The sequence below is a fragment of the Rissa tridactyla genome, chromosome 15, assembly GCF_028500815.1.
Source record: "Rissa tridactyla isolate bRisTri1 chromosome 15, bRisTri1.patW.cur.20221130, whole genome shotgun sequence".
In the NCBI taxonomy this organism is placed as follows: Eukaryota; Metazoa; Chordata; class Aves; order Charadriiformes; family Laridae; genus Rissa; species Rissa tridactyla.
Window position 1 is genome coordinate 4,223,962 of NC_071480.1, and position 22,362 is coordinate 4,246,323.

Sequence of the window (22,362 nt, forward strand, 5' to 3'; positions counted from 1 at the left end):
CCCTCCTCCTCCTCCTCCTCCTCCTCCTCCCGGCTCCCTTCCCGCTCCCTTCTCCCAGCGCCAGCCCGGCCGGGGGAGGAGCCGGCCGCGCACAAAACCGCCCGCCCGGCCCCTCCGGCCCCCGCACCGGCAGCGGCACCGGCGGCGGGGGGTGCCCAGCGCCCGCCCGGGGCCATGCGCGCCGCGGCGGGGCCGGGGCCGGCGGGGCCGGGGGAGGGCGGTGGCCGCCGGGGGCCATGAGCGCGGCGGCGGCGGCGGCGGGGGGGGCCGGGCGGCGGCGGGGGGCCGGGGGGAGCCCGTCGGGGCGGCGGGCGGCGGGCGGGCGGCGGCGGCGAGCCCTGCGCTCCCTGGGCAGCCTGGCCGGGCGGCTGCTCCGCACCTGGGCGCGCCTGGCCGGGGGCCGCGGCCGACGCCGGGCCGCCTCGGAGGACGACGAGGGTGGGTTCCGAGGCGGGGGCGGCGGCGGCGGCCCCAGCGGGGAGCGGCGGCGGCGGCGGCTCCCCGGGGGGGCGGCGTTGTGCCCGTCGGGGAGCGGGGGGGAGCGGCCGCCGGGCGCGCAGGGGCTGCGGAACCACGGGAACACCTGCTTCATGAACGCGGTGGTGCAGTGCCTGAGCAACACCGCCCCGCTGGCGGAGGTCCTGGCCCTGGGCCGTTACCGCGCCCGCGGCGGCCGCGCCGAGGTCACCCACCGGCTGGCGGCCCTGGTCCGCGCCCTCTGGACCCGCGACTACACGCCGCAGCTCTCCGCCGAGTTCAAGGTACCGGCACCTCCCGCCGCCCCCCCCGGCACCCACCGCCCCCACCGGCACCTCCCGCTGCCCCCCGGCACCCGCCAGCATCCCCCGGCGCCCAGTACCTGCCGCCATCGCCCCGCTCTCGGCACCCCCCAGCGTCCGCTGCCCCCTCCCAGCTCTCAGCTCCCACCGGCACCCACGGGCACCCTCCTGCTCTCAAGCACCCGCTGGCATCTCCCACTCCCAACACTCACCAGCACCCCCCGGCTCACAGGACCCCCCCAGCATCTCCCAGTACCTGCCAGCATCGCCCCGCTCTCGGCACCCGCCAGCGTCTGCTGCCCCCTCCCAGCTCTCAGCACCCTCCAGCAATCCCCAGCACCCACAGGCACCCTTCTGCTCTCAAGCACCCGCCGGCATCTCTCAACACTCACCAGCACCTCTCGGCTCACAGGACCCCCCCAGCATCTCCCAGTACCTGCCAGCATCCGCTGCCCCCTCCTCCTCTCAAGCACCCACCGGCATCTCCTGCTCCCTACACTCACCAGCACCCCTCAGCTCACAGGACCCCCCAGCATCTCCCAGTACCTGCCAGCATCGCCCCACTCTCGGCACCCCCCAGCATCCGCTGGCCCCCTCCCAGCTCTCAGCTCCCACCGGCACCCACGGGCACCCTCCTGCTCTCAAGCACCCGCCGGCATCTCCTGCTCCCAACACTCACCAGCACCCGCGAGCTCACAGGACCCACCAGCACCTCCCCACTCTCAGCACCCCCCAGCATCCACCGCCACCAGCATCCACTGGCCCCCTCCCAGCTCTCAGCACCCACCAGCAACCTCCAGCACCCACGGGCACCCTCCTGCTCTCAAGCACCCGCCGGCATCTCCCACTCCCAACACTCACCAGCACCCCCTGGCTCACAGGACCCACCAGCCTCTCCCAGTACCTGCCAGCATCCCCCCACTATCGGCATCCACCAGCTTCCGCTGCTCCCACCATCCAGTTCTCAGCACCCAGTGGCAACTGCCAGTACCCATGGGCACCCTCCCGCTGCCCCTGACCCCCCCACCACCTCCCGCTGCCCCCAGCAGCTGCCAACACCCACTGCTCCCAGCGCTCACCAGCATCTCCCACTCCCGGCACCCACCAGTACCTCCCAGTACCTCCCAGCATCCGCTGCCCCCAGCATCCATTGCCCCCTCCCAGCTCTCAGCACCCTCCAGCACCCACGGGCACCCTCCCAGTTCCCACCGGCACTCTTTGCCCTCAGCACCCGCTCCCCCACCTCATCCTCCCCATGGACCTTGCCCTTCCCTGCTGACGCCCTCCAGCCCCACTGTCCCCCCAGCCCCACGGTGTCCATCCGTCCCTCTTCCCCCCCCCCCCCCCCCCCAACCTCTTCACCCCAGCTCTGACCCCCCTTGGCCAGCTGAGCTCCCAGCCACCCCACGGAGCCGTAAGGGTGGACACGATGCTGGCCGTGGTGGTGGGGTAAGGCGGGATGGTGCCACCTCGGTGTCCTCAGGCCCCCTCACTGAGTGCGTGTCACATCCCTGCTGGGCACATGCCAGCGTGCTGCAGGCCCGTGCCCAGCGTGGGGACAGGGTGTTGGGTGCCGGGCGATGCTTTTAGCCTGGCATCGCATCCCCCCCCCCCTCCCCGCGCTCAGGGACACGTGCCCGCGGGTGACATTTCAGCAGGGACCCGGTGCTGCACTTGAACTTTGCTGGGAGAAGCTGCTGGGAAGCCGGACACCCCATCCCGGGTCGGGGTTTCCAGCAGCGCTGCCGGCTCCTGCGGCATCGGCCAGGCTGATCCTGCACGGTCAGGGGCTGGGGTACCCACTGCTCTGCCCCCGCTTTCCCTGCTGCCTCCCTTCCCTGCCTGGAGGGTGGCAGCACCCACCCCGCAGGGACTGCCGGGGTGCAGGGGGTGCTCCTGGGTGCTCATTGCCTTTAATTTCCTTGTAGCAAAGTAACCAGCTCTTGCAGCGCTGGGCACAATATTTCCATGCCCTCTGCTCCCAAACGCGCACTTTCCTTGGGCACAGAGCGAAAAAAAAACCGAAACCCCAAACTTCCAGCCTTAGCTTTGAATTTCCTCCCTCCGGGTGGTTATCTGCATCTTCCATACGTTTCCACTTTTTTTTTTTTTTTTTAAATCTGCCTAAATAAGATTTTTAAATAAGAGCTGAGTCTGCGACTCGTTTTGCTTGAAGCCCATCCGCGGTGGCCTTGCTCCCTCTGCTTGTACCGGGATGCTGGTACCGCTGAGAGCGGGGCCGGGGGCTGGAGGGGTCTTGGCGCAGGGTGTTTCCCGCTGATGCTCGAGGTCTGATCCTTGTCCCGGCAGGTCCCGGCGTGCTGGTTAGAATCACCGCGGATGGTTGGGGTTTAACTGCCTCAGCTGGTTAAAATAGACAGGGATGGTCAGGGTTTCTCCCTCGCCGTGCTGGTTTTGGGGCGGAGATCCCCAAATTGTCCTTTTTCTGTTCAGCTCTGAGCAGCCACCCCCAGCCCAGGCTCAGGGATGGGTCCTTGGGGACCCCCAGCTCTGCCTTTAGGGGTGCTCCCTGTGCTGAGAGAGGTGACCCCAGCCTGGGACAGCTGGGCTGGGAGCTGGCGATGGGCCCCCCGCGGGTGCCACCCAGGTGGGTCTCGGAGGAGGGACCCCCTCTGAGCCGGCAGCGCTGCCTCGTCGGCCACCCCACAGGTCCCCTGCCTGTCCCCGGGTCCCATCCTGGCTCACAGCCCCTCGCCTCAGCCCCATGGCGTTCCCAGCCACGTTCTTCCCACCACAGCCCACGGGGAGGGGGAACCCCCCCTTAAGGGCATGGCGCTGCTCGCCTCACAGTGAAATTAATGCTAATTAGCCGAAATACCGTGGTGTGGCCGATGGCTGGTGGGGGGCAGGCGCAGAGATTCGGGCCTGATCCAGGCACGGGCAGGGGGATGCTCCGGTTGGTGGCACGAGGACCTGCCACCAGGTCGCCCAAGAGGGAGCATCACGGTGGTTTCATCACCCCTGTGCCATGCACAGAGCTGCCTGTCCCGGGGGGGGGAGACGAGGGGCGGGGGAGATGGGGGGAAAGCACTGGGGAACCCCGTCAGCACCTCTCGGGGACCCACTGCGGGGCCGGGGGGAAGGAGGAGAGGGGGCGAGCGGAGGGAGCTGGCAGGGCTTTGGGGGGAGGGACGGACAGCACCCCCTCCCCAGCACTGCCCCCGGCGTGGGGGGGCTGGTGGGAACCCCCTGGCACGTGGCTCCACCAGGAACAACTCTGGTGCCCCCTCCCTGCGCTCACCCACTTCTGTTGGAGGGTGCTGAGTGCCAGGCTCCGATGGGCCGAGCGTCGCCAGTTTTGGGATGCAGGAGGTTTGCGGGGGGGCTTGCAGCCTGCCTGTGCGGGCAGGGCGGGGGCAGCCCCCCACCCCACGGGCCATACGTTGGTTTGACTCCATGACAGCCCTCGTCTCTTCTAGGGCCTGGCACCGCCAGCGTCGCCTGGCTGGGGAAACTGAGGCACGGGGAGGCACTGGGCTGGCTGCTGGTGATGGGGCGGCAGGGGCAGGCAGGGGCAGGCAGGGCCTGGGGGAGAGCTGCTGCCTGCTGGCTATTCCCAGCACTGGGAATTCCTTCCCCTGGCTGTTACACTGAGTTGGTGCCGTCGGAGCGCGCAGGGCAGGGGACACCGGTGGGTCCCCCATGGGCCAGGCTCGCCCCTATTGTCTTCGTTGTGGTGTGCTGTGTCCCTTCGCCTGTGGCAAGCTGTCCCCTCCCAACCCCATCCTGACAGCCAGGACACCACGGTGATGGGCCACAGAGCTGCTGCCTTGGCCCCATGTGCCGGCGTCTCCACGGCTCGGCTGTCCCCGGGGTGGCGGCGGTGTCCCTGCAGAGGCAGGAGGAGGGCAGACGCGGTTGGTGGCGGGAAGCAGGGCTGGGTGTTTGTGATGGGTGCTAACGAACCGGCCGTTCGTTAGTGCCGGGCGGCCGAGGCCGGAGGCTGAGCTCCCTCCCTGCCCTTCTCTTGCAGAACATCGTCTCCAAGCACAGCGCCCAGTTCCGGGGCAACGCGCAGCACGACGCCCTCGAGTTCCTGCTCTGGCTGCTGGACCGCATGCACGAGGACCTGGGCGCCGCGTCCCCCGCCCAGCAGACCCGCCACCCCGAGGAGGAGGTGGGTGTCCCCCGCCGGGGTGGCCGCACACCCTGGCTCAGGCTTGGGGGGTGTCCACGCCAGGTCTGGCACCGGGGAAGCCGAGATGTGCTGGCAGGGGGCGGGCTGGAGTTTTCCCCCCATCCCCAGTACGGGATGGGGACGCGGGTGGTGCGGTTGATGGTGGGGGGGGGGGCGGGGAGGATGGCGGGGTCTGGGTGCTGTGGGGCTGGGCAGGGTGGTCGGGGTGCTGGGAGAGCGTGGGGGTGTCGGCAAGAGCCCGTCCAGCTGAGCACTCTGATTCTTGGGGTTGCTCGGTCAGGAGGAGATCCAGCCCCCCCCGTCCCCCCCTGCCCCGCCTGCAGCTAAGCCCGCTGTAATTACAGCGCTCGGCGGCTTTGCTGCTGGCAAAACGAGTAATTAAGTCTCTTCCATCCATCTGCGCTCGTGGCATCGCCCTGGCCCTGCCGCGGCGCTGCCCGTTGCAGCCCGATGGGTTTGTGCTGTCCCCGCTTCGGGGGTGGTGCCCGCCTTGGGCACGGGGGTCCCGGGAGCAGCTTCCTCCTCCCTGTCCCCAGCCTGGGGCAGGGGGGTTTGGGGCCGAGGGCTGGGGGTCGGGGACCCCTCGGGCAGCCCCTTGCACGGGCACAGCTCTGTCCCACCTGAGAGAGTTCAGCTGCGGTGCCCATCTCCAAAGCCTCGGGGCTTCCAGCCCTTCTTGTCCAGCCATCCCTGCACCGAGCTGAGCCGTCCTCAGCCCTGCCCGCCTTTCCCCAGAGGTATATGGATCCCCCAGGCTGTTTGGGAGAGCCTGGCATCAGGCAGCTCCCCTTGCTCGCCTGGTAATTGTGAGGTGCCAGCGCGTGCCGCAGGCCGTGGTGTGACACCGGCGGTGCCTGCGGCTGCCCACGCTGGAAGCAGTGCCGTGGCAATGGCCGGGGCACCCACCTGGATCTGGGGACAGGACCCTTTGTGTCCCCCCAGCATCCTCCCTTTGGCTCAGCCTCCCCCGGCCCCTCTCCGTTCTCTCAGCCCCTTTTGCGGGGGTGCCACCCGAGTGGCACCCCTGTGCCCGCGTCCCTGGGGCGGGGGTGTCCCATGCGGGTTGTGAGCCTGAGTAACGGCTCTGAAGTGTGGATGGAGCTGGGCACACACGCGCCCGTCCCCGTTGTGGGTCACACGGGCTGGGGGCGGGAGGGCTTGTGCAGGTACCGAAGGGTGGGGACGGGGGGACAGTTTGGCCCGGGACAGGCCTGTGCCGAGGCTCGGGGACCGGGGAGCTCAGCTGCTGGAAAGCAGAAGGGGAGGAGGTCGGTGGTCCAGGGCACAGAACCGGGCAGGCTGGAGGGGTGGAAATACCCCCCCGGCTGTTTGATGGGTGCCCAGCGGCTCTGGGGCCACCCCGGGGCGGGGGGGACCGAGGCTTTGGTGGCCAGGAAGGCTGGAGGTCCCCTCTCTGCCACAGCAGATGGACCCGGGCAGACCGTAAGGACACGTCAGGCTCAGCGGGAACTGGTGCCAGCAGATGGCATGAGGAAAATCCACCTCCCGGCCAAATACCTCATTGATTTTCAGTCTTGCTCATCACGACACCGAAACCTCCTTTTCTTACCCCGAAACAGCCCAGTCCTTTCCCAAGCTACTGAGGCTTCTTCCTGCAGCATCTCTTCTGCCATCGGGCTCTGCGTGCCCGTAGCAGGGGGGAAGCCGGTGGCTCCTGTCCTGTGTGTGCGGGGACGGGGGGGTCCCTGCGGTTCCCAGGGGGGTGGCAGGCGGGGGGGGCAGGAGACACCCTAACCAGGCGGGTTTGGCTGTGTGACATGGTCACATCCCAACATCCCCGCTCCCTACGGAGCGGAGCAGAGGACCTGAGGTGTCCTGGGTGTGGAGCATGTCTTACCTCCCGCAGACAGTGCTGGCATCCCCCGAATTTGGCAAAGAGGGCTGTTTCCCTGGCCGGGCATCCAGCCTTTCCTCGGGATGGAGGAACGGATCCTGTGCTGGCTCTGGGAGCGAGCGGCAGGGGCGCAGGCAGCCTGCCAGCCCTGTCCTCGGTGTCGGTCCCTGCCGTGCCTCAGTTTCCCCATGCACCAAGCGGGGGGATGGAGAGAGGGCTCCTCCTGCAGGGCTCCTCGCCCCCCCCCGCTGCTGCATCCAGCCCATGGAAAAGCTGGTTTCTCTCAGGGATGGGGGCCCAGCGTTGCTCCTGCTGTTGCTCAGGGACGTGCCGTGGGTTTTGCCACAGGGAATGGGTGCGGGCGTCCAGCCGGGAGCACGGCTGGCTGCAGCGGCTCGGGGTGCTGGGAGCTGCTGGATCAGACCCGGAGAGAGGTCAGGGGTCCGGGGCAGGCCCAGGGGGACGGTGACATGGGGAGGTGGCCGAGGGCTGGTTCAAGAGTGGAGCAAGCGCTCACAGGGCCGCCTGCCCTGCCAGCCGGAGGGGCGCTGGTGGAATGGCACTGCTCCCACCGCCTGCCCCGGACACCCGGCCCCGGAAAGCCCAGCTCTGGGGCAGTGGGTCGGGGTGCTGGGTGCCGTGCCTGGGATCAGGGTGCCGCGCTGGTGTGCCATGCCTGGCTTCAGCATGCCTGGTGCCATGCCTGGGCTCGGGGTGCCCGTGCCAGGGTGCTGTGCCTGGGCTTGGTGTGCTGGGTGCTGTGCCTGGGGACGTGCCGGGGATCAGGGTGCCGTGCCAGCGGGACGTGCCTGGGCTTGACATGCGAGGTGCCGCGCCGGGGACACACGTGGCAGTGGCAGCCCGGTGCTGGCACGCCTGCCTGAGAGGGCATGGTGCCAGCCGGGGCTCATTTTAGTTCTGGGGAGTTCCACGTGGCTGATTCGCACCCGGCCGCATTTGCCTCCGGCGGGCGCGTGCACAGGAATGTGCGCACCCGCTCCAGGAGCTCGTCCTGCAGGCACACGGACGCACAGGCACACGGACACCTGCTCGTGGCAGCATCCCACCGTCTCGCCCGCCCACGCCACAGCGCCCCACAGCGCGGCCGCTCCCAGCACCCATGGGTGCGTTTGCCGGCACAGCGCGTGCCGCGGGCGTCTCCCTGCCGGGGCTGCCGACCCTGCAGGTGTGTGTCTGTGGGCGCTGGGGCTCCCTGGGGGGGGACATTGCTGGGGAACCAGCTTCCCTCCCCAGGCTCCGGGCACCGGGGCTGTGGTTGGTCGGATGGAACATACCCCCACATTTCCCCCGGCGAAGGCACGTGGGGAGCCTGGAGGGCATGGCAGTGCCAGGCCGGTGGGTGCCGGGCAGGGGTCACCTCGGCGTCACCTTCAGCCTGTCCTCATGCCATGGGGACACCGAAGCTGGGCTTGGTTCACTGGGATGTGCCCCCAACCCCTTTAGGGACATGGTTTAGTGGTGGAGTTGGCGGTGTTGGGTTAATGGACTTGATGACCTTAAAGGTCTTTTCCAACCTAAATGGCTCTGTGATTCTATAAAGGTGGGGGTCACCTCGGCGCCTCGCTCACTGCCCTTGTCTCTTGTCCCCACAGCCCGGCGAGGATGGGAATGGCAGCACTGGTGGCTCCCCGCCGCCCGCCCAGCACCCCCGCGGGCAGAGCTTCGTGCAGAGCCACTTCCAGGCGCAGTACAGGTGAGCGGGGAGGACCCAATCCTGCCCAGATGGGGGCTTTGTCCTCCTGCCAGCCCCGGGCAGCGCTGGGGGGGCTTTGCTGGTGGGAGGCTGGACTCTGCGAGCCCAAGGAAGGGATCAGCTGGGGAGCCCTCAGCCCTGCAGAGAGGCTTCAGCCCTCCCATCCATACATCCATCCATCCCTCCCAGACATCCATCCATCCCAGACATCCATCCATCCCAGACATCCATCCATCCCATCCATCCCATCCATCCATCCCAGACATCCATCCATCCCCCCAATCCATCCCCCCTATCCATCCCATCCATCCATCCATCCATCCCATCCATCCATCCCTCCCAGACAGACATCCATCCATCCATCCATCCCTCCCAGACATCCATCCATCCATCCATCCCTCCCAGACATCCATCCCTCCCAGACATCAATCCGTCCCTCCCAGACATCCATCCATCCCAGACATCCATCCATCCATCCCAGACATTCATCCATCCCCCCAATCCATCCCCCCTATCCATCCCACCCAGACATCCATCCATCCATCCATCCATCCATCCATCCCAGACATCCATCCATCCCTCCCAGGCATCCATCCATCCATCCATCCCTCCCAGACATCCATCCATCCCATCCATCCCATCCATCCATCCATCCCTCCCAGGCATCCATCCATCCATCCATCCCTCCCAGACATCCATCCATCCCAGACATCCATCCATCCCATCCATCCATCCATCCATCCATCCAACCCTCCCAGACATCTATCCATCCCATCCATCCATCCATCCATCCATCCATCCCAGACGTCCATCCCAGACATCCATCCATCCATCCATCCATCCCATCCATCCATCCATCCCAGACATCCATCCGTCCGTCCATCTGTCCCAGACATTCATCCATCCCATCTATCTGTCCGTCCCCCCCCATCTATCCATCCCATCCATCCATCCTATCCATCCCATCCATCCATCCGTCCACATGGGTGCCCCCCACGTGGGTGACGGGACACCCCACATGTTCATCCAGCTGAGACAGCGTCTGGCCACCCCGTCCCCGTGCCATGGCATTGCAGGCGGGAGGAGACACATCTGGCACCACAAGTCCTTCTTCCTCGCTCAATTAATCCCTCGCCCTGTATGAAAAAAGGCGCTTTAATTATCCACCCCCTTCCGCGTGCCAGCGCCCGTCTGTGTGCAAAAGAATTTATTAATTGGTGCTGCTGCATCCCGGGGAGCTCAGTGGCTCTTCAAGGTGACAGATAACAAGGGCCCAGGATTTTGATTTGGTTTTTAATTTATTTTTCCCCTTTTTGTTGAACAAAAAGGAGGGTAAAAAAAAAAAACAAACCCGAATTAAAAAGACAGAATTAAAAAGAAACAGGGGGTAAAGTGGTTGTTGGCGTTTAAAGGTTCGGTTAAACCAGGCTTTGGTGGAGCATCTCCTGTGAGATGCTGTGGGGGCACCTGGTCCTCCCCGATGGCTCCATGTCCCCTGGCAGAGTGGCCGGGTCCCCCCTCACTGTCCCCGGGGCTCCCCAGCAGCTGGCGGCTGTGCCGTGGTGGGGAGCGGGGGGCTGAGCCGGCAGCCCCGGGGAAGCTGGTGGTGTCCGTGGGGCACAGCCTGTGTCATGGTGGTGGGACTGGATACTGCCCCCGGCCCCGTGCTGGGAGTGCAACCCCGGCGGGTGCAGGATCTGTCCCTGCCATGCTGATGGAGATACCACCCTGGCGGGTGCGGGTGTCCCCGCTTAACCCCCCACCCAGGTGGGCTGGGGTCACCCCAAAGCCTCCAGGAGGCAGAAGCCGCCCTGGGTTCTGCAAGCCCTGGGAGGGGGAGCAGGATTTGGGGGGGCGTTCAAGGCCATGCATGGGATGAGAGACCCCCCAACCCTGGGATTTCACTCTGCCTTCTGTAGCACCAGTTACCGTGGGTGCCCTTGTTAGGTTTCAGAGTGAACAGACTGTTGGGCTGGGCAGGTGGGTACAGGCTGTGGTGTGTCACCCTGGCAGGAGGTTGTGCAAATCCTGCGTGATGCTGGGGCCATCTGAGCCCCGTGGGATGCGGTACCCGGGATGTGGTACCCGGGGTGCGGTACCTGGGCTGTGGTACCCGAGATGTGGTACCAAGGATGCAGTTACCTGAGATGCAGTACCCGGATGTGGTACCCAGGGTGCGGTACCGGGATGTGGTTACCTGGGATGCAGTACCCAAATGAGGTGCTCAGGGTGCAGTACCCAGGATGCGGTACCCAGGATGCGGTACCCGCGGTGTGGTACCCGGGGTGTGGTACCGGGATGTGGTTACCTGGGATGCAGTACCCAAATGAGGTGCCCAGGATGCGGTACCCAGGATGCGGTACCCAGGGTGCGGTACCCGGGGTGTGGTACCGGGATGTGGTTACCTGGGATGCAGTACCCAAATGAGGTGCCCAGGGTGCGGTACCCAGGGTGCAGTACCCAGGATGTGGTACCCAGGATGTGGTACTGGGATGCGGGTTACCTGGGATGCAGTTCCCGGGATGCAGTACCTGGGGTGTGGTACCCAGGGTGTGGTACTGGGATGTGGTTACCTGGGATGCAGTACCCAAATGAGGTGCCCAGGGTGCGGTACCCAGGATGCGGTACCCAGGATGCGGTACCCAGGGTGCGGTACCCAGGATGTGGTACTGGGATGCGGGTTACCTGGGATGCAGTTCCCGGGATGCAGTACCTGGGGTGTGGTACCCAGGGTGTGGTACTGGGATGTGGTTACCTGGGATGCAGTACCCAAATGAGGTGCCCAGGGTGCAGTATCCAGGATGCGGCACCCAGGATGCGGTACCCAGGGTGCGGTACCCGGGGTGTGGTACTGGGATGTGGTTACCTGGGATGCAGTACCCAAATGAGGTGCCCAGGGTGCGGTACCCAGGGTGCGGTACCCAGGGTGCGGTACCCAGGATGCGGTACCCAGGATGTGGTACTGGGATGCAGGTTACCTGGGATGCAGTTCCCGGGATGCAGTACCTGGGGTGTGGTACCCAGGGTGTGGTACTGGGATGTGGTTACCTGGGATGCAGTACCCAAATGAGGTGCCTAGGGTGCGGTACCCAGGATGCGGTACCCAGGATGTGGTACTGGGATGCGGGTTACCTGGGATGCAGTTCCCGGGATGCAGTACCTGGGATATGGTACCCAGGGTGTGGTACCTGGGATGTGGTACCAAGGATGTGGTTACCCGGGATGCGGTTACCTGGGATGCGGTACCCATGGCAGGGTGCTCCAGCCCCAGGGTGGGGAATCTGAGGGTGCCGTCCCCGTGCCGGTGACGCGCCCCGGCCATGTTTTGCAGGTCCTCCCTGACGTGCCCTCACTGCCTGAAGCAGAGCAACACCTTCGACCCCTTCCTGTGCATCTCCCTGCCCATCCCGCTGCGCCAGACCAGGTGAGCCCGGCCCCGCACCTCCGTGGTGAGAGGCACAGCTGCCGGCCAGTGGGGCTTTGGCTCCAATGAGAGTAATTTGCATGTTTTGGGGTAAATTATTAATTCGGGAGGTGGTGGCAGCATTGGGACGGGTGACGGCCAGGGCTGCAGGGTGTTTGCCCTGCTCTTGCCCTGTGTGTCCGATGGGTGTTTGTCGCTCTGGAGTCGGAGCCAGGACACGGATACCTCCTGTGTGGCCACGAGCAGCTGTTGGGTCTCAGCGCCGCGGCCTTCCCCGCTGACGCCTGTGCGCGTGTCCTGTCCCTTGGTGTCCCCAGGGCTCTCAACGTCACCTTGGTGCTGCAGTGCGAGCGCCGGCGGTTCGTGCGGGTGGGGCTGGCCGTGCCCCTGCTGGGCACCGTGGCCGAGCTGCGGGAGATGGTGGCGCGGGAGGGACGCATCCCCCCGGAGCAGGTAACGGGGCGCAGGGGAGGAGACGTGCCGGGGGACACCCCCAGGAGGGACACTGAGGGCGCGGGGTGCCGTCCCGCAGGTGATCCTGGCCGAGGTGTCCCCGCGGGGCTTCCTGCGCTCCCTGGGCGACGCGGAGGAGCTGGGTGCTGCCGGGGAGGGGGCTCCCCTCTACGCCTTCCAGCCGCCCCCCGCCCGCCGCGCAGGTACTGCCCCGCCCCCGCCCCGCCATTGGCTGGCGGCTGCCCGCCCGCCCCGCTCGGATTGGCTGGGAGCTCGGGGCGGGGGGGGGGGGGGGGGGGAGGAGGCGGGAGCGTCGCCAGGATTGGTGGGAAGTGGTGGGTCTCCTCGCTGCGATTGGTGGCTGGGAGGTGCGATGTGATTGGTGGGGGGGTGGGGGGTGTCCTGGCTGCTGTGATTGGGCAGCGGCAGCTGCGCTCCACTGGGATTGGGGGGAGGGTGATGGCTTTAGCTGTGATTGGTGCGAGGCAGGTGGGCTCGGCTCTGATTGGTTGGCGTCTTGTTTTCCCTCTCTCCCTCTGCCCTGTGATTGGTGGGAGGCAGGTGTGCTCTGCTATGATTGGTTGCAGGCAGGTGTGCTCGGCTGTGATTGGTGGGAATCTTGTTTTCCCCTCTCTCCCCCTGCCCTGTGATTGGTGGGAGGCAGGTGTGCTCTGCTGTGATTGGTGGGAGCCTTTTTCTCCCCTTCCTCCAGCCTCATGATTGGTGGGAGGGAGGTGTGCTCTGCCGTGATTGGTGGGAACTCTGTCCTCTTGCTGTGATTGGTGGGAGCATTGGCGTTCATGCTGTGGTTGGTGGGAGGCAGGTGTGCTCTGCTGTGATTGGTTGGAGGCAAGTGTGCTCCGCTCTGATTGGTGGGAGTCTTGTTTTCCCCTCTCTCCCCCTGCCCCGTGATTGGCAGGGGGCAGGCATGCCTTGCTGTGATTGGTTGGAGGCAGGTGTGCCTTGCTATGATTGCTGGGAGCTGTGTCCTCTCTGCTATGATTGGTGGGAGCCTTTTTCTCCCCTTCCCCTCGCCCCGCGATTGGTTGGAGGCAAGTGTACTTGGCTGTGATTGGCGGGAGGCAGGTGTGCTCTGCTGCGATTGGCGGCAGCCTTGCCCCCTGGGCTATGATTGGTGGGGAGCCTGGGGGCAAAGACAGCCGTGCTGCAGGCAGGGGCTCACAGGCCCCCCCCCCCGGCTCTAATTAACGTCTGTTAATGAGACCCCCTTAATTGCCCCTGCCCTGCCGCAGGGTGTCCCCGCAGCCTGCCCGCCTCCCCCGGGGCGGCCCAGCGCCCGCCGCCCGCCGCCCGCTCCTCCGACTGCCTGCACCCCGGGGCGGGCGGCCGCATCCTGCTGCTGCTCTGCAACACGGCGGGCGATGGCCCCCGCCTCGCCAGGTACCCGCCTGCGCCCGCCCCCCCCCCCCCCCGCCTGCCCCCCGAGGGAGGGGGCGCGGGGGCCCCCCTCAGCCCGCTGTCCCCCGCTGTCCCCAGGTTCGGGCCGCCGCTGGTGCTGCGGGAGGAGCGGGGCGTCTCCTGGGAGCAGCTCCAGCAGAGCATCCTGGCCCAGCTGCGGGCTCTGCTGCGGGGAGAGGTGCGGGCGCAGGTGAGCTGGAGGGGGGGACACCGTTGTCCCCTCCTGGGGACACACTCGGCCAGGGCTGCTGGCACCACAGCTGTGGGGGGGATGGAGCTGCGTTGTCTCCATGGGTAGCCATGGTGGAGCCGTGGGTGGCCATGGTGTCTCCGTGGGTGGCTGTGGTATCTCCATGTGTGGCCATGGTGTCTCCAGGGGTGACCGTGGTGGAACCAGGGGTGGCCATGGTGGAGCTGTGGGTGGCCATGGTGTCCTCATGGATGGCCATGGTGTCTCCACGGGTGGCCATGGTGTCTCCGAGGGTGGCTGTGGTATCTCCATGTGCGGCCATGGTGTCTCCATGGGTGACCATGGTGGAACCAGGGGTGGCCATGGTGTCTCCATGAGTGGCTCTGGTGGAGCTGTGGGCAGCCATGGTGTCTCAGTGGGTGACCATGGTGGAGCCATGGGTGGTTGTGGTGTCTCCATGAGTGGCTGTGGTGGAGCTGTGCGTTGCCATAGTGTCTGCATGGCTGGCCACGGTACAGCCGTGAGTGGCCACGGTGGCATCATCACTGACTGGTGTCACTGTGGGTGACCATGGTGGAGCTGTGCTTGGTTGCAAGGTCACGATGGGTGACCAACGGTATCACTGTGGGTGATTGTGGTGGCCCTGGGGTGGTTGTGTTGTTGATGCTGGCAGCTGATGATCACTGTGGGTGGCCACGCTGTCCTGGGGGGTGGTCATATTCGCACTGCAGTCAACCAGTGGTGTCACCGTGGGTGGCAGTGGTCTCCCTGTGGATAGTCATGTTTTCACTGCAGGTGGACAGTGGGTGGTCATGTTGTCCTGTGACTGGCCAGTGGTGTCACCATGGGTGGCCAGTGGTGTCCTTGTGAGTGGCCATGGTGTCCCCGTGGGCAGTTGCATTGTCACTATGGGTGGCCAATGGTGGCGCCCAGCTCCCGGCCCAACCACCCTCCCCAGCACCCAGGTGCCACCATCCCAGGGGCACTGGTGTCCCCAAGGCGCCCCGTTGTCCCCCAGCCACACCGCAGCCAGCAGGACAGGTCATCCCCCAGCCCCACATCCCCATCCCCACGGGTGTCTCCTGCCAGCCTGGCCACGGGGACCAAAGAAACCTGATTTTTGGGCTGGTTTTTTGTCCCGTTTCACAAAGCACAGCTCCCCCCGGGTGATGCCAGAGGGCAGGGGGGGCTCTGCCCCCCCCCCAGCCCCACAGCCCCCTCTCCCCTTGCAGGGCGCGGGAGCCCTCTTCCGCATCCGCCTGGCGGGGGGCTCGGCCCCCTGTGCCTACCTGTCCCCGCAGGACCCCCGCCCGCTCTGCCACCCCGCCGTCGAGAGGTAAGGGTGCCCGTGGGAACGGGATTGTCCCCAGCATGTCCCCTCGTTCCCTGGGGGTGACCGGTGGTGTCACCGTGGCTGGCCACAGTGTCCCCGTGGCTGGCCGTGGTGTCCCTGTGGGTGGTTGTGTTGGTGCCGTGGTTGCCCAAAGGCGTCCCTGTGGCTGGCCGCAGTGTCACCGTGGGTGGTCAGTGGTGTCACCATGGGTGGCCACAGTGTCCCTGTGGGTGATTGTGTTGGTGCCGTGGTTGCCCAAAGGCGTCCCTGTGGCTGGCCGCAGTGTCACCGTGGGTGGCCAGTGGTGTCACTGTGGGTGGCCACAGGCCCCCCTGCTCACTAGAGTCTGGGTCCCCACCATGTCCCCACCATGAGTGCTGCTTGGGGAGGCGGTGACCGTCCCTGCCTGCCACCGGAAGCTGGCAAGGAGGTGACCCCATGGGGACAGGGATTTTGGGGAGCATCTCACCTCGTCCTCGCCCCCAGAGCGCTGCAGCTGAGCGAGGCGGGCGGCCCTCCCCACGTGAAGCTGACGGTGGAGTGGGACGTGAGCACCAAAGAGCGGTGAGGCCCTTGCACCTAGGGTGGGGAGACACCCCAGCACCCAGCTCACCCTCCCTGACCCCCACCCGTTGGCGTGTCCCCCCGCCCCCGGCCCTGTCCCGCGCAGCCTTTTCGGGAACATCCAGGAGGAGGTGGTGCAGGACGCGGAGAGCGTGCGGCTGCAGCAGCAAGCGCACCGGCAGCAGCACAGCTGCACGCTGGACGAGTGCTTCCAGCTCTACACCAAGGAGGAGCAGGTACCGGCCGCCCTGCCCGCGCCCTGCCCGCGCCCTGCCTGCACCCAGCAGAGCCCCCGGCGAGGGCAAGCCCTGCCCGCGGCACGGCGGCTGGCGGCGTTTGCGGTGCCGGGGGTGGTTTGGAGGGTGGTGGCGGTGGGGGTGTTGGGGTGGGAGGTGGCCGCGGCATGTGGTGTCCCCAGCTGGCCCCGGACGACGCCTGGCGCTGCCCGCACTGCAAGGTGCCCCAGCAGGGCACGGTGAAGCTGAGCCTCTGGACGCTGCCCGACATCCTCATCATCCACCTCAAGCGCTTCCGCCAGGTGGCTGAGCACCGGCACAAACTCACCACGCTGGTGAGGTTCCCCCTGCGGGGTCTCGACATGGCCCCCCACGTGGCGCAGCGGGGCCAGGCCGGCGGGCAGCTCTTGGGGCGCTGGGCGCCCTGGCAGCCCCCCCTCTGCCTGCCCCCGAGCTGCCCCCGCGACTACCTCTACGACCTGTACGCCGTCTGCAACCACCACGGCAGCATGCAGGGCGGCCACTACACCGGTGAGCGCGGGGGGTGCGTGGGGGGTGGTTGAGCAGGGTGGGGGGCACTGCAGGGGGTGTGCCGTGGGGCAGGGTGTGGGGTTTAGGGCGTACTGCAGGGTTGTGCCGTGGGTCACGGGGTGGGGATGGCGGGGGGAGGCACTACAAGAGGCGCACGGAGGGGCACAGTGTTGGGGTTGGGGGCCATGGCAGGGGGTGTGCTGTGGGGTAGGGTGTGGGGTTGGGGGGCACTGCAAGGGGTGGCACGTTATGGGGTTTAGGGGGGGGCGCTGCAGGGTTGTGCCGTGGGGCAGGGTGTGGAGTTGGGGGGCACTGCAAGGGGAGTGGGGGGGGGGTCATAATATGGGGGTTGGGGGGGGGCACTGCAGGGTTGTGCCATGGGGCAGGGTGTGGAGTTGGGGGGCAGTGCAAGGGGTGCGCAGGGGGGCATGATATGGGATTTGGGGGGGCACTGGAGGGGGTGTGCCATGGAGCTTGGGGGCACTGCCGGGGGTGTGCTGGGGGGCACAGTGTGGGGTTGAGGACCGTGGCAGGGGGTGTGCAGTGGGGCAATTTTTGGGGCTTGGGGGGGCACTGCAGGGTTGTGCCATGGGGCAGGGTATGGGGCTTGGGGGGGGGCACTGCAGGGTTGTGCCGTGGGGCATGGCAGCAGAGTAGGGGGCACTTCAGGGGGCACAGCAGGGGTTGCAATTTGGGGCGTAACGTGGGGCTAGGGGGGCACCTCGGGGGGATATGCTGTGGGGTTGGGGGGGGACGGACCTCGGGGATCTGCTGTGGGGGCACGGCGTGGAGTTGGGGGGCACCTCAGGAATGGGTGCTATGGGGCACAACAGAGGGGAGCCGGGGCGCAGGCGACACCCAGGACGATGTCGCAGCCTCGCCAGGGCAGGCGTGACACAGGGACCTGTCCCCTATCAGCACCCTGGGGCCGGGGGCGGCCTGGGGGCACCCTAAGTGTCCCCCCCACCCCTTGCCCCCCCAGCCTACTGCTGCAACGCCCTGGACGGGCGGTGGTACAGCTACGACGACAGCAGGGTGGAGGGGGTGCAGGAGGCCGAGGTGAGCACCCGCAGCGCCTACATCCTCTTCTACCAGCGCCGCAACGCCGTGCCCGCGGGGGCGGCCGGCAGCTCCGGCAGGGGTGAGCACCCCCATCTCCCCGCACCCCCACGGCACCCGGGCACCCCCAGCCCACCGCCCCCGGGCACGCGGGGGGGGCACGGCCCAGGGCACACACGGGCACACAGAGGCCGGGGGAACACGCGTGTGCCGCAGGGCCCCAGGCGTGTGCGTGGAAAAGGGGGGGGCGCAGCTGTGTGCGTGCATGGGGTGGGGGGTGCACGCACAGAGGCACGTGCGCAAGCGTGGGGTGTGCGCGCAGCACGGCTGCAGGCACGCGCATGCACATGGGCAGGCGTGCACAGCCGCGCATAGACAGTAGGGCAGGCATGTACACACGTGCACAGGGCAGAGCTGCACGCGCACACGGACACGCATGCACACGTGTGCATGGACAGTACGGCAGGCAGTCAGGTACACGCAGACTCAGGGCAGAGCTGCACGCGCACACAGACACGCATGTACATGCATGTATGGATCGTATGGCAGGCACATACATACAGGGGGCAGAGCTGCACGCACACACGGACACGCATGCACACATGTTCATGGACAGTATGGCAGGCAGTCATGTACACACAGACACAGAGCAGAGCTGCACGCACACACGGACACGCATGCACACGTGTGCATGGACAGTACGGCAGGCAGTCAGGTACACGCAGACTCAGGGCAGAGCCGCGTGCACGCACGGACACACATGCACATGCGTGCATGGACAGTCTGGCAGGGAGGCACATGCACACACATGCACAGGGCAGAGCTGCACGCACACATAGACACGCATGCACATGTGTGCATGGACAGTATGGCAAGCATGTACACACACCCCCACAGAGCAGAGCTGCGTGCACACGTGGACACACATGCACACGGATGCATGGATTGTATGGCAGACACATGCACACAGAGGGCAGAGCTGCACGCATAAAGGGACACGCATGCACACGTGTGCATGGACAGTATGGCAGGCAGTCAGGTACACACAGACTCAGGGCAGAGCTGCGTGCACACGTGGAGATGCATGCACACGTGTGCATGGACAGTACAGCAGGCAGCCTGGTACACACACACACAGAGGGCAGAGCTGCATGCACACATGGAGATGCATGCACATGCGTGCATGGACAGTATGGCAAGCATGTGCACACCCCCCCACAGAGCAGAGCTGCGTGCACACAGAGACACGCATGCACACGCATGTATGGACAGTCTGGCAGGGAGGCACATGCACATGGCAGAGCTGCACGCACACATGGACACACATGCACACGCATGCATGGATAGTACAGCAGGCATGTACACACACACAGAGGGCAGAGCTGCATGCACACACAGACACGCATGCACACGTGTGCATGGACAGTATGGCAAGCATGTGCACACACCCCCCCACAGAGCAGAGCTGCGTGCACACATGGACACGCATGCACACGCATGCATGGATCGTATGGCAGGCACATGCACACAGAGGGCAGAGCTGCATGCATAAAGGGACACGCACGCACACGTGTGCATGGACAGTACAGCAGGCGTGTACCCACACAGGGCAGAACTGCATGCACACATGGACGTGCATGCATGCACACGCGTGGACAGTCCATCAGGCGTGCGCACGCGCGCGCACACACACGCGCACACAGCATAGCTGTGCCATGCACACCGGGACGCACGGTGATGTGCACACACAGCACAGCCCAGTGCGCACGCCTGCAGCCACGTGTGGTAGGTGCATGTGTGCATGCGTGCAGTCCCATGCGTGACACACGAGTCACACTCAGCACCGCTGAGTGCACACGTGTGCCCACAGAACGATACACACATATGTAGTGCGTGCATTCGGCACGTACATGGGCAGCATGGTGTGTGCACACAGGGCGGCTGCACACACACGGACACGCGTGCACATGTGTGCATGGTCAGTACCACGCACACACACACACACACACACAGCACAGCCAGGTGCGCGCAGGCACGCCATGCACCCCGGCGTGCAGCGTTGCGCACACAGACACGCGTGCGCAGAGTTGCACAGCCCAGCGGGGCGCACACGCCTGCACATACATGTGCGTGCGGGAGGACGGGGGGGCGGGCAGCAGCAGCGGGGCACCGCTGGCGTGCGGTGGCACACGCGCCCGCGCAGCACGACACGCGTGCACCTGCAGGTGCAGGGTCGGGGTGGGGGGCACGGCGGGACCCCACCGCCCGTCTCACCCTCCCGCTGCCCGCAGGCCCCGCTGCCCCCTGGCCCTCGGGACACTGGCTGGCCCGCCTGGGGGGCAGCGCGCGGGACACCACGGCCACCCGGCCCGATGGCACCACCGCCCCGGAGAAAGGTGATGCCGAGCATCCCCCCCTCCCCACCCCAGCGCCCCCGGGGTGCCCCCCACATCCTCCCAACTCATTATTATTTTTTTTTTTTTTTAATTGCAGGTGGTTTCGAGGCCAGACCCTTGGTGCGGGGCGTCCAGGGCCGCAGCCTCAGCGTCAAGCTGTCACCCGCCGGTGGCCCCCCCAGGACCGTGCCCCCGCGCTGGTCCTTCTCCGGCAAGGAGCGGGGGGCACCGGGGGAGCTGGTGGCCTATCTGGAGTCGGGGCGCCGGCCACGCTGCACACGCCGTTCCCTCCTGCCGCTCGCCACGGGTGGGGACGGCCACCCCGACACCCCTCCGGCCACCAGCCCCCCGCCAGCCGGCCCCCCGAAACAGCCCGGCAAGGGGCAGGAAGAAGCGGGCACCCCCCGAGCCCCCCGCCGGCCCCTCCGCGTGCCCCTGCTGCGGCGAGCCGCCAGCGCTGGCGCCGAGGGGACCCTGCGCCTGCCCCCCAAAAGCCAGAGCAGCGGGCTGCCGCGGCCGGAGGGGGATGCGGGTGTCCCCCCGGCACGGCTGTCCCCCGCTTCAGTGGCCATAGCGCGCTCGCAGAGCTCGGCCAGCCTCCCCCCGCGCCCCGAGGGGGGTCTGCGACGCTCGGCCTCACTGGGCAGGGGCGCGGGGGGAACCCCCATGGCCGCCCGGGGTCCCCCCGGGGCCACGCTGCAGCGGGGACGGCAGCCCCTGGGGTCCCTGTGCAGCCCGGCCGTGCCTGAGTCCAGCTTCTGAGCCACGGCCAGTGGGCATCTGCCCCCCCCCCCAGGGCTCCTGAACTGAACTGGGGGCTCCCAAAGTGGGGGCTGTCCCAAACTGGGGGTGTCTCAACCCAAGGGCTCCTGACCCAGGAGATCCCAAACAAGGGCATCCCAAAGCAGGGTCAGCCTGAACTGGGAACGTCCCAACCTGGGGTGGGGTCCCAAGCTGGGAGGGTCCTGAACCCGGGGCTCCCAAACTGGGGCATCCCCAAACTGGAGGTATTCAGGTATCCCGAAACTGGGGCATCCCAAACCGGAGGCTCCAAAACTGGGCACTTCCTAAACCAGGGGCATCCCAACCCGGGGGCATCCCAAACCAGGAGCATCCCAAACTGGGGGCATCCCAAATTGGAGGCTCCCCAACCAGAGGATGCCAAACCAGGGGCATCCCAAACCGGGGGCATCCCAAACCAGGGGCTCCCTGGGAGCATCCCAACCCAAAAGCTCCTAAATCAGGGCATCCCGACCCGGGGCTGTTCCAACCCCGCGGCATTCCAAACTGGGCTCATCCCGAACCGGTGGCTCTGAAACCAGGGGCATCCCAACCCAGGGGCATCCTGAACTGGGGGCATCGCCCGCTCGCCTCCCCGTGGCCCGTCCCAGGGAGCGGGCGGGCAAGCGGGCGGGTGGGCAGGCGTGGGCTCCCTGGCTGGGCCAGCTCTGGGACGTGAGAGTATTTATTGTACCAGGAGAGTTTTATTCCGAGACGCTTTTTGTTTTCTAAAAAGCGACTATGCCCGGGGGGGGCAGGCGGGCCCCCCCACACCAAGGTCTATGCAATACGCGATTCCTCCAGCCAGCTTTTGTATGCGGCCGGGGGGACAGGGGGCTGCGGCCCCACCGCCCGCCGTTTCTATTAAAGACACGTGAAAGGAGCCCGGTGCGGTGCCTGGGGACAACATCCATCCCAGGGGGACGCATCCAGGCGCGGGAAGGGCTTCGTGTCCCATCGGCGGTGGGCCCGGTGCGTGCTGTGGTGGGGTCAGTGGTGGCTCTGTGCCTGGTGGGAGGTCTAGGGGGTGGTGGCAGCATGAGGAGCACCAGAGTCGTGGCGCCATGGGGCTGAGGAAGGGGGTGTCTGGAGAAAAGTGGCGCAGCCACAGCAGGAGGCAGCGGTGGAGGCGGTAGGATCAAAGTGGAGATGGAGGGGATGGAGGCAGAGGTGGAAGAGAGGAAGAGGGGGATGGAGGCGGACATGAAGGTGGCATCAGGGTGGAGGAGCTGGAGGTGGGTGTGGAGGAGGGAGGATTGGGGCGGAGGAGCTGGAGGTGGGTGTGGAGGAGGGAGGATTGGGGTGGAGGAGCTGGAGGTGGGTGTGGAGGAAGTAAGGCTGGGTGAGGTGGGATAGAGGTGGACGTGATGGACATGGGGACAGAAACGGAGGTAGAACTGGAGGAGATGGAGGTGGAGATGGAAGTAGAGATGGAGGAACTAGGATTGAGTTGAGGTCGAGGAGGAGATG

At 66.5% G+C, this 22,362-nt stretch overlaps 1 protein-coding gene across 1 annotated transcript; it reads left to right on the forward strand.

Moving 5' to 3' along the window:
- Positions 1-527: 527 nt before the first annotated feature.
- On the forward strand, positions 528-20,874 carry USP43 (ubiquitin specific peptidase 43; the record flags this gene model as incomplete). The annotated part of the gene is made up of 15 exons (XM_054221966.1): positions 528-761; positions 4,774-4,917; positions 8,407-8,507; positions 11,839-11,931; positions 12,249-12,384; positions 12,464-12,587; positions 13,638-13,785; positions 13,882-13,993; positions 15,226-15,329; positions 15,813-15,890; positions 15,997-16,126; positions 16,309-16,657; positions 17,640-17,798; positions 20,008-20,112; positions 20,210-20,874. Coding segments are annotated over 15 exons (2,682 nt in total), but the record flags the coding sequence as incomplete, so codon positions are not given.
- Positions 20,875-22,362: the final 1,488 nt, after the last annotated feature.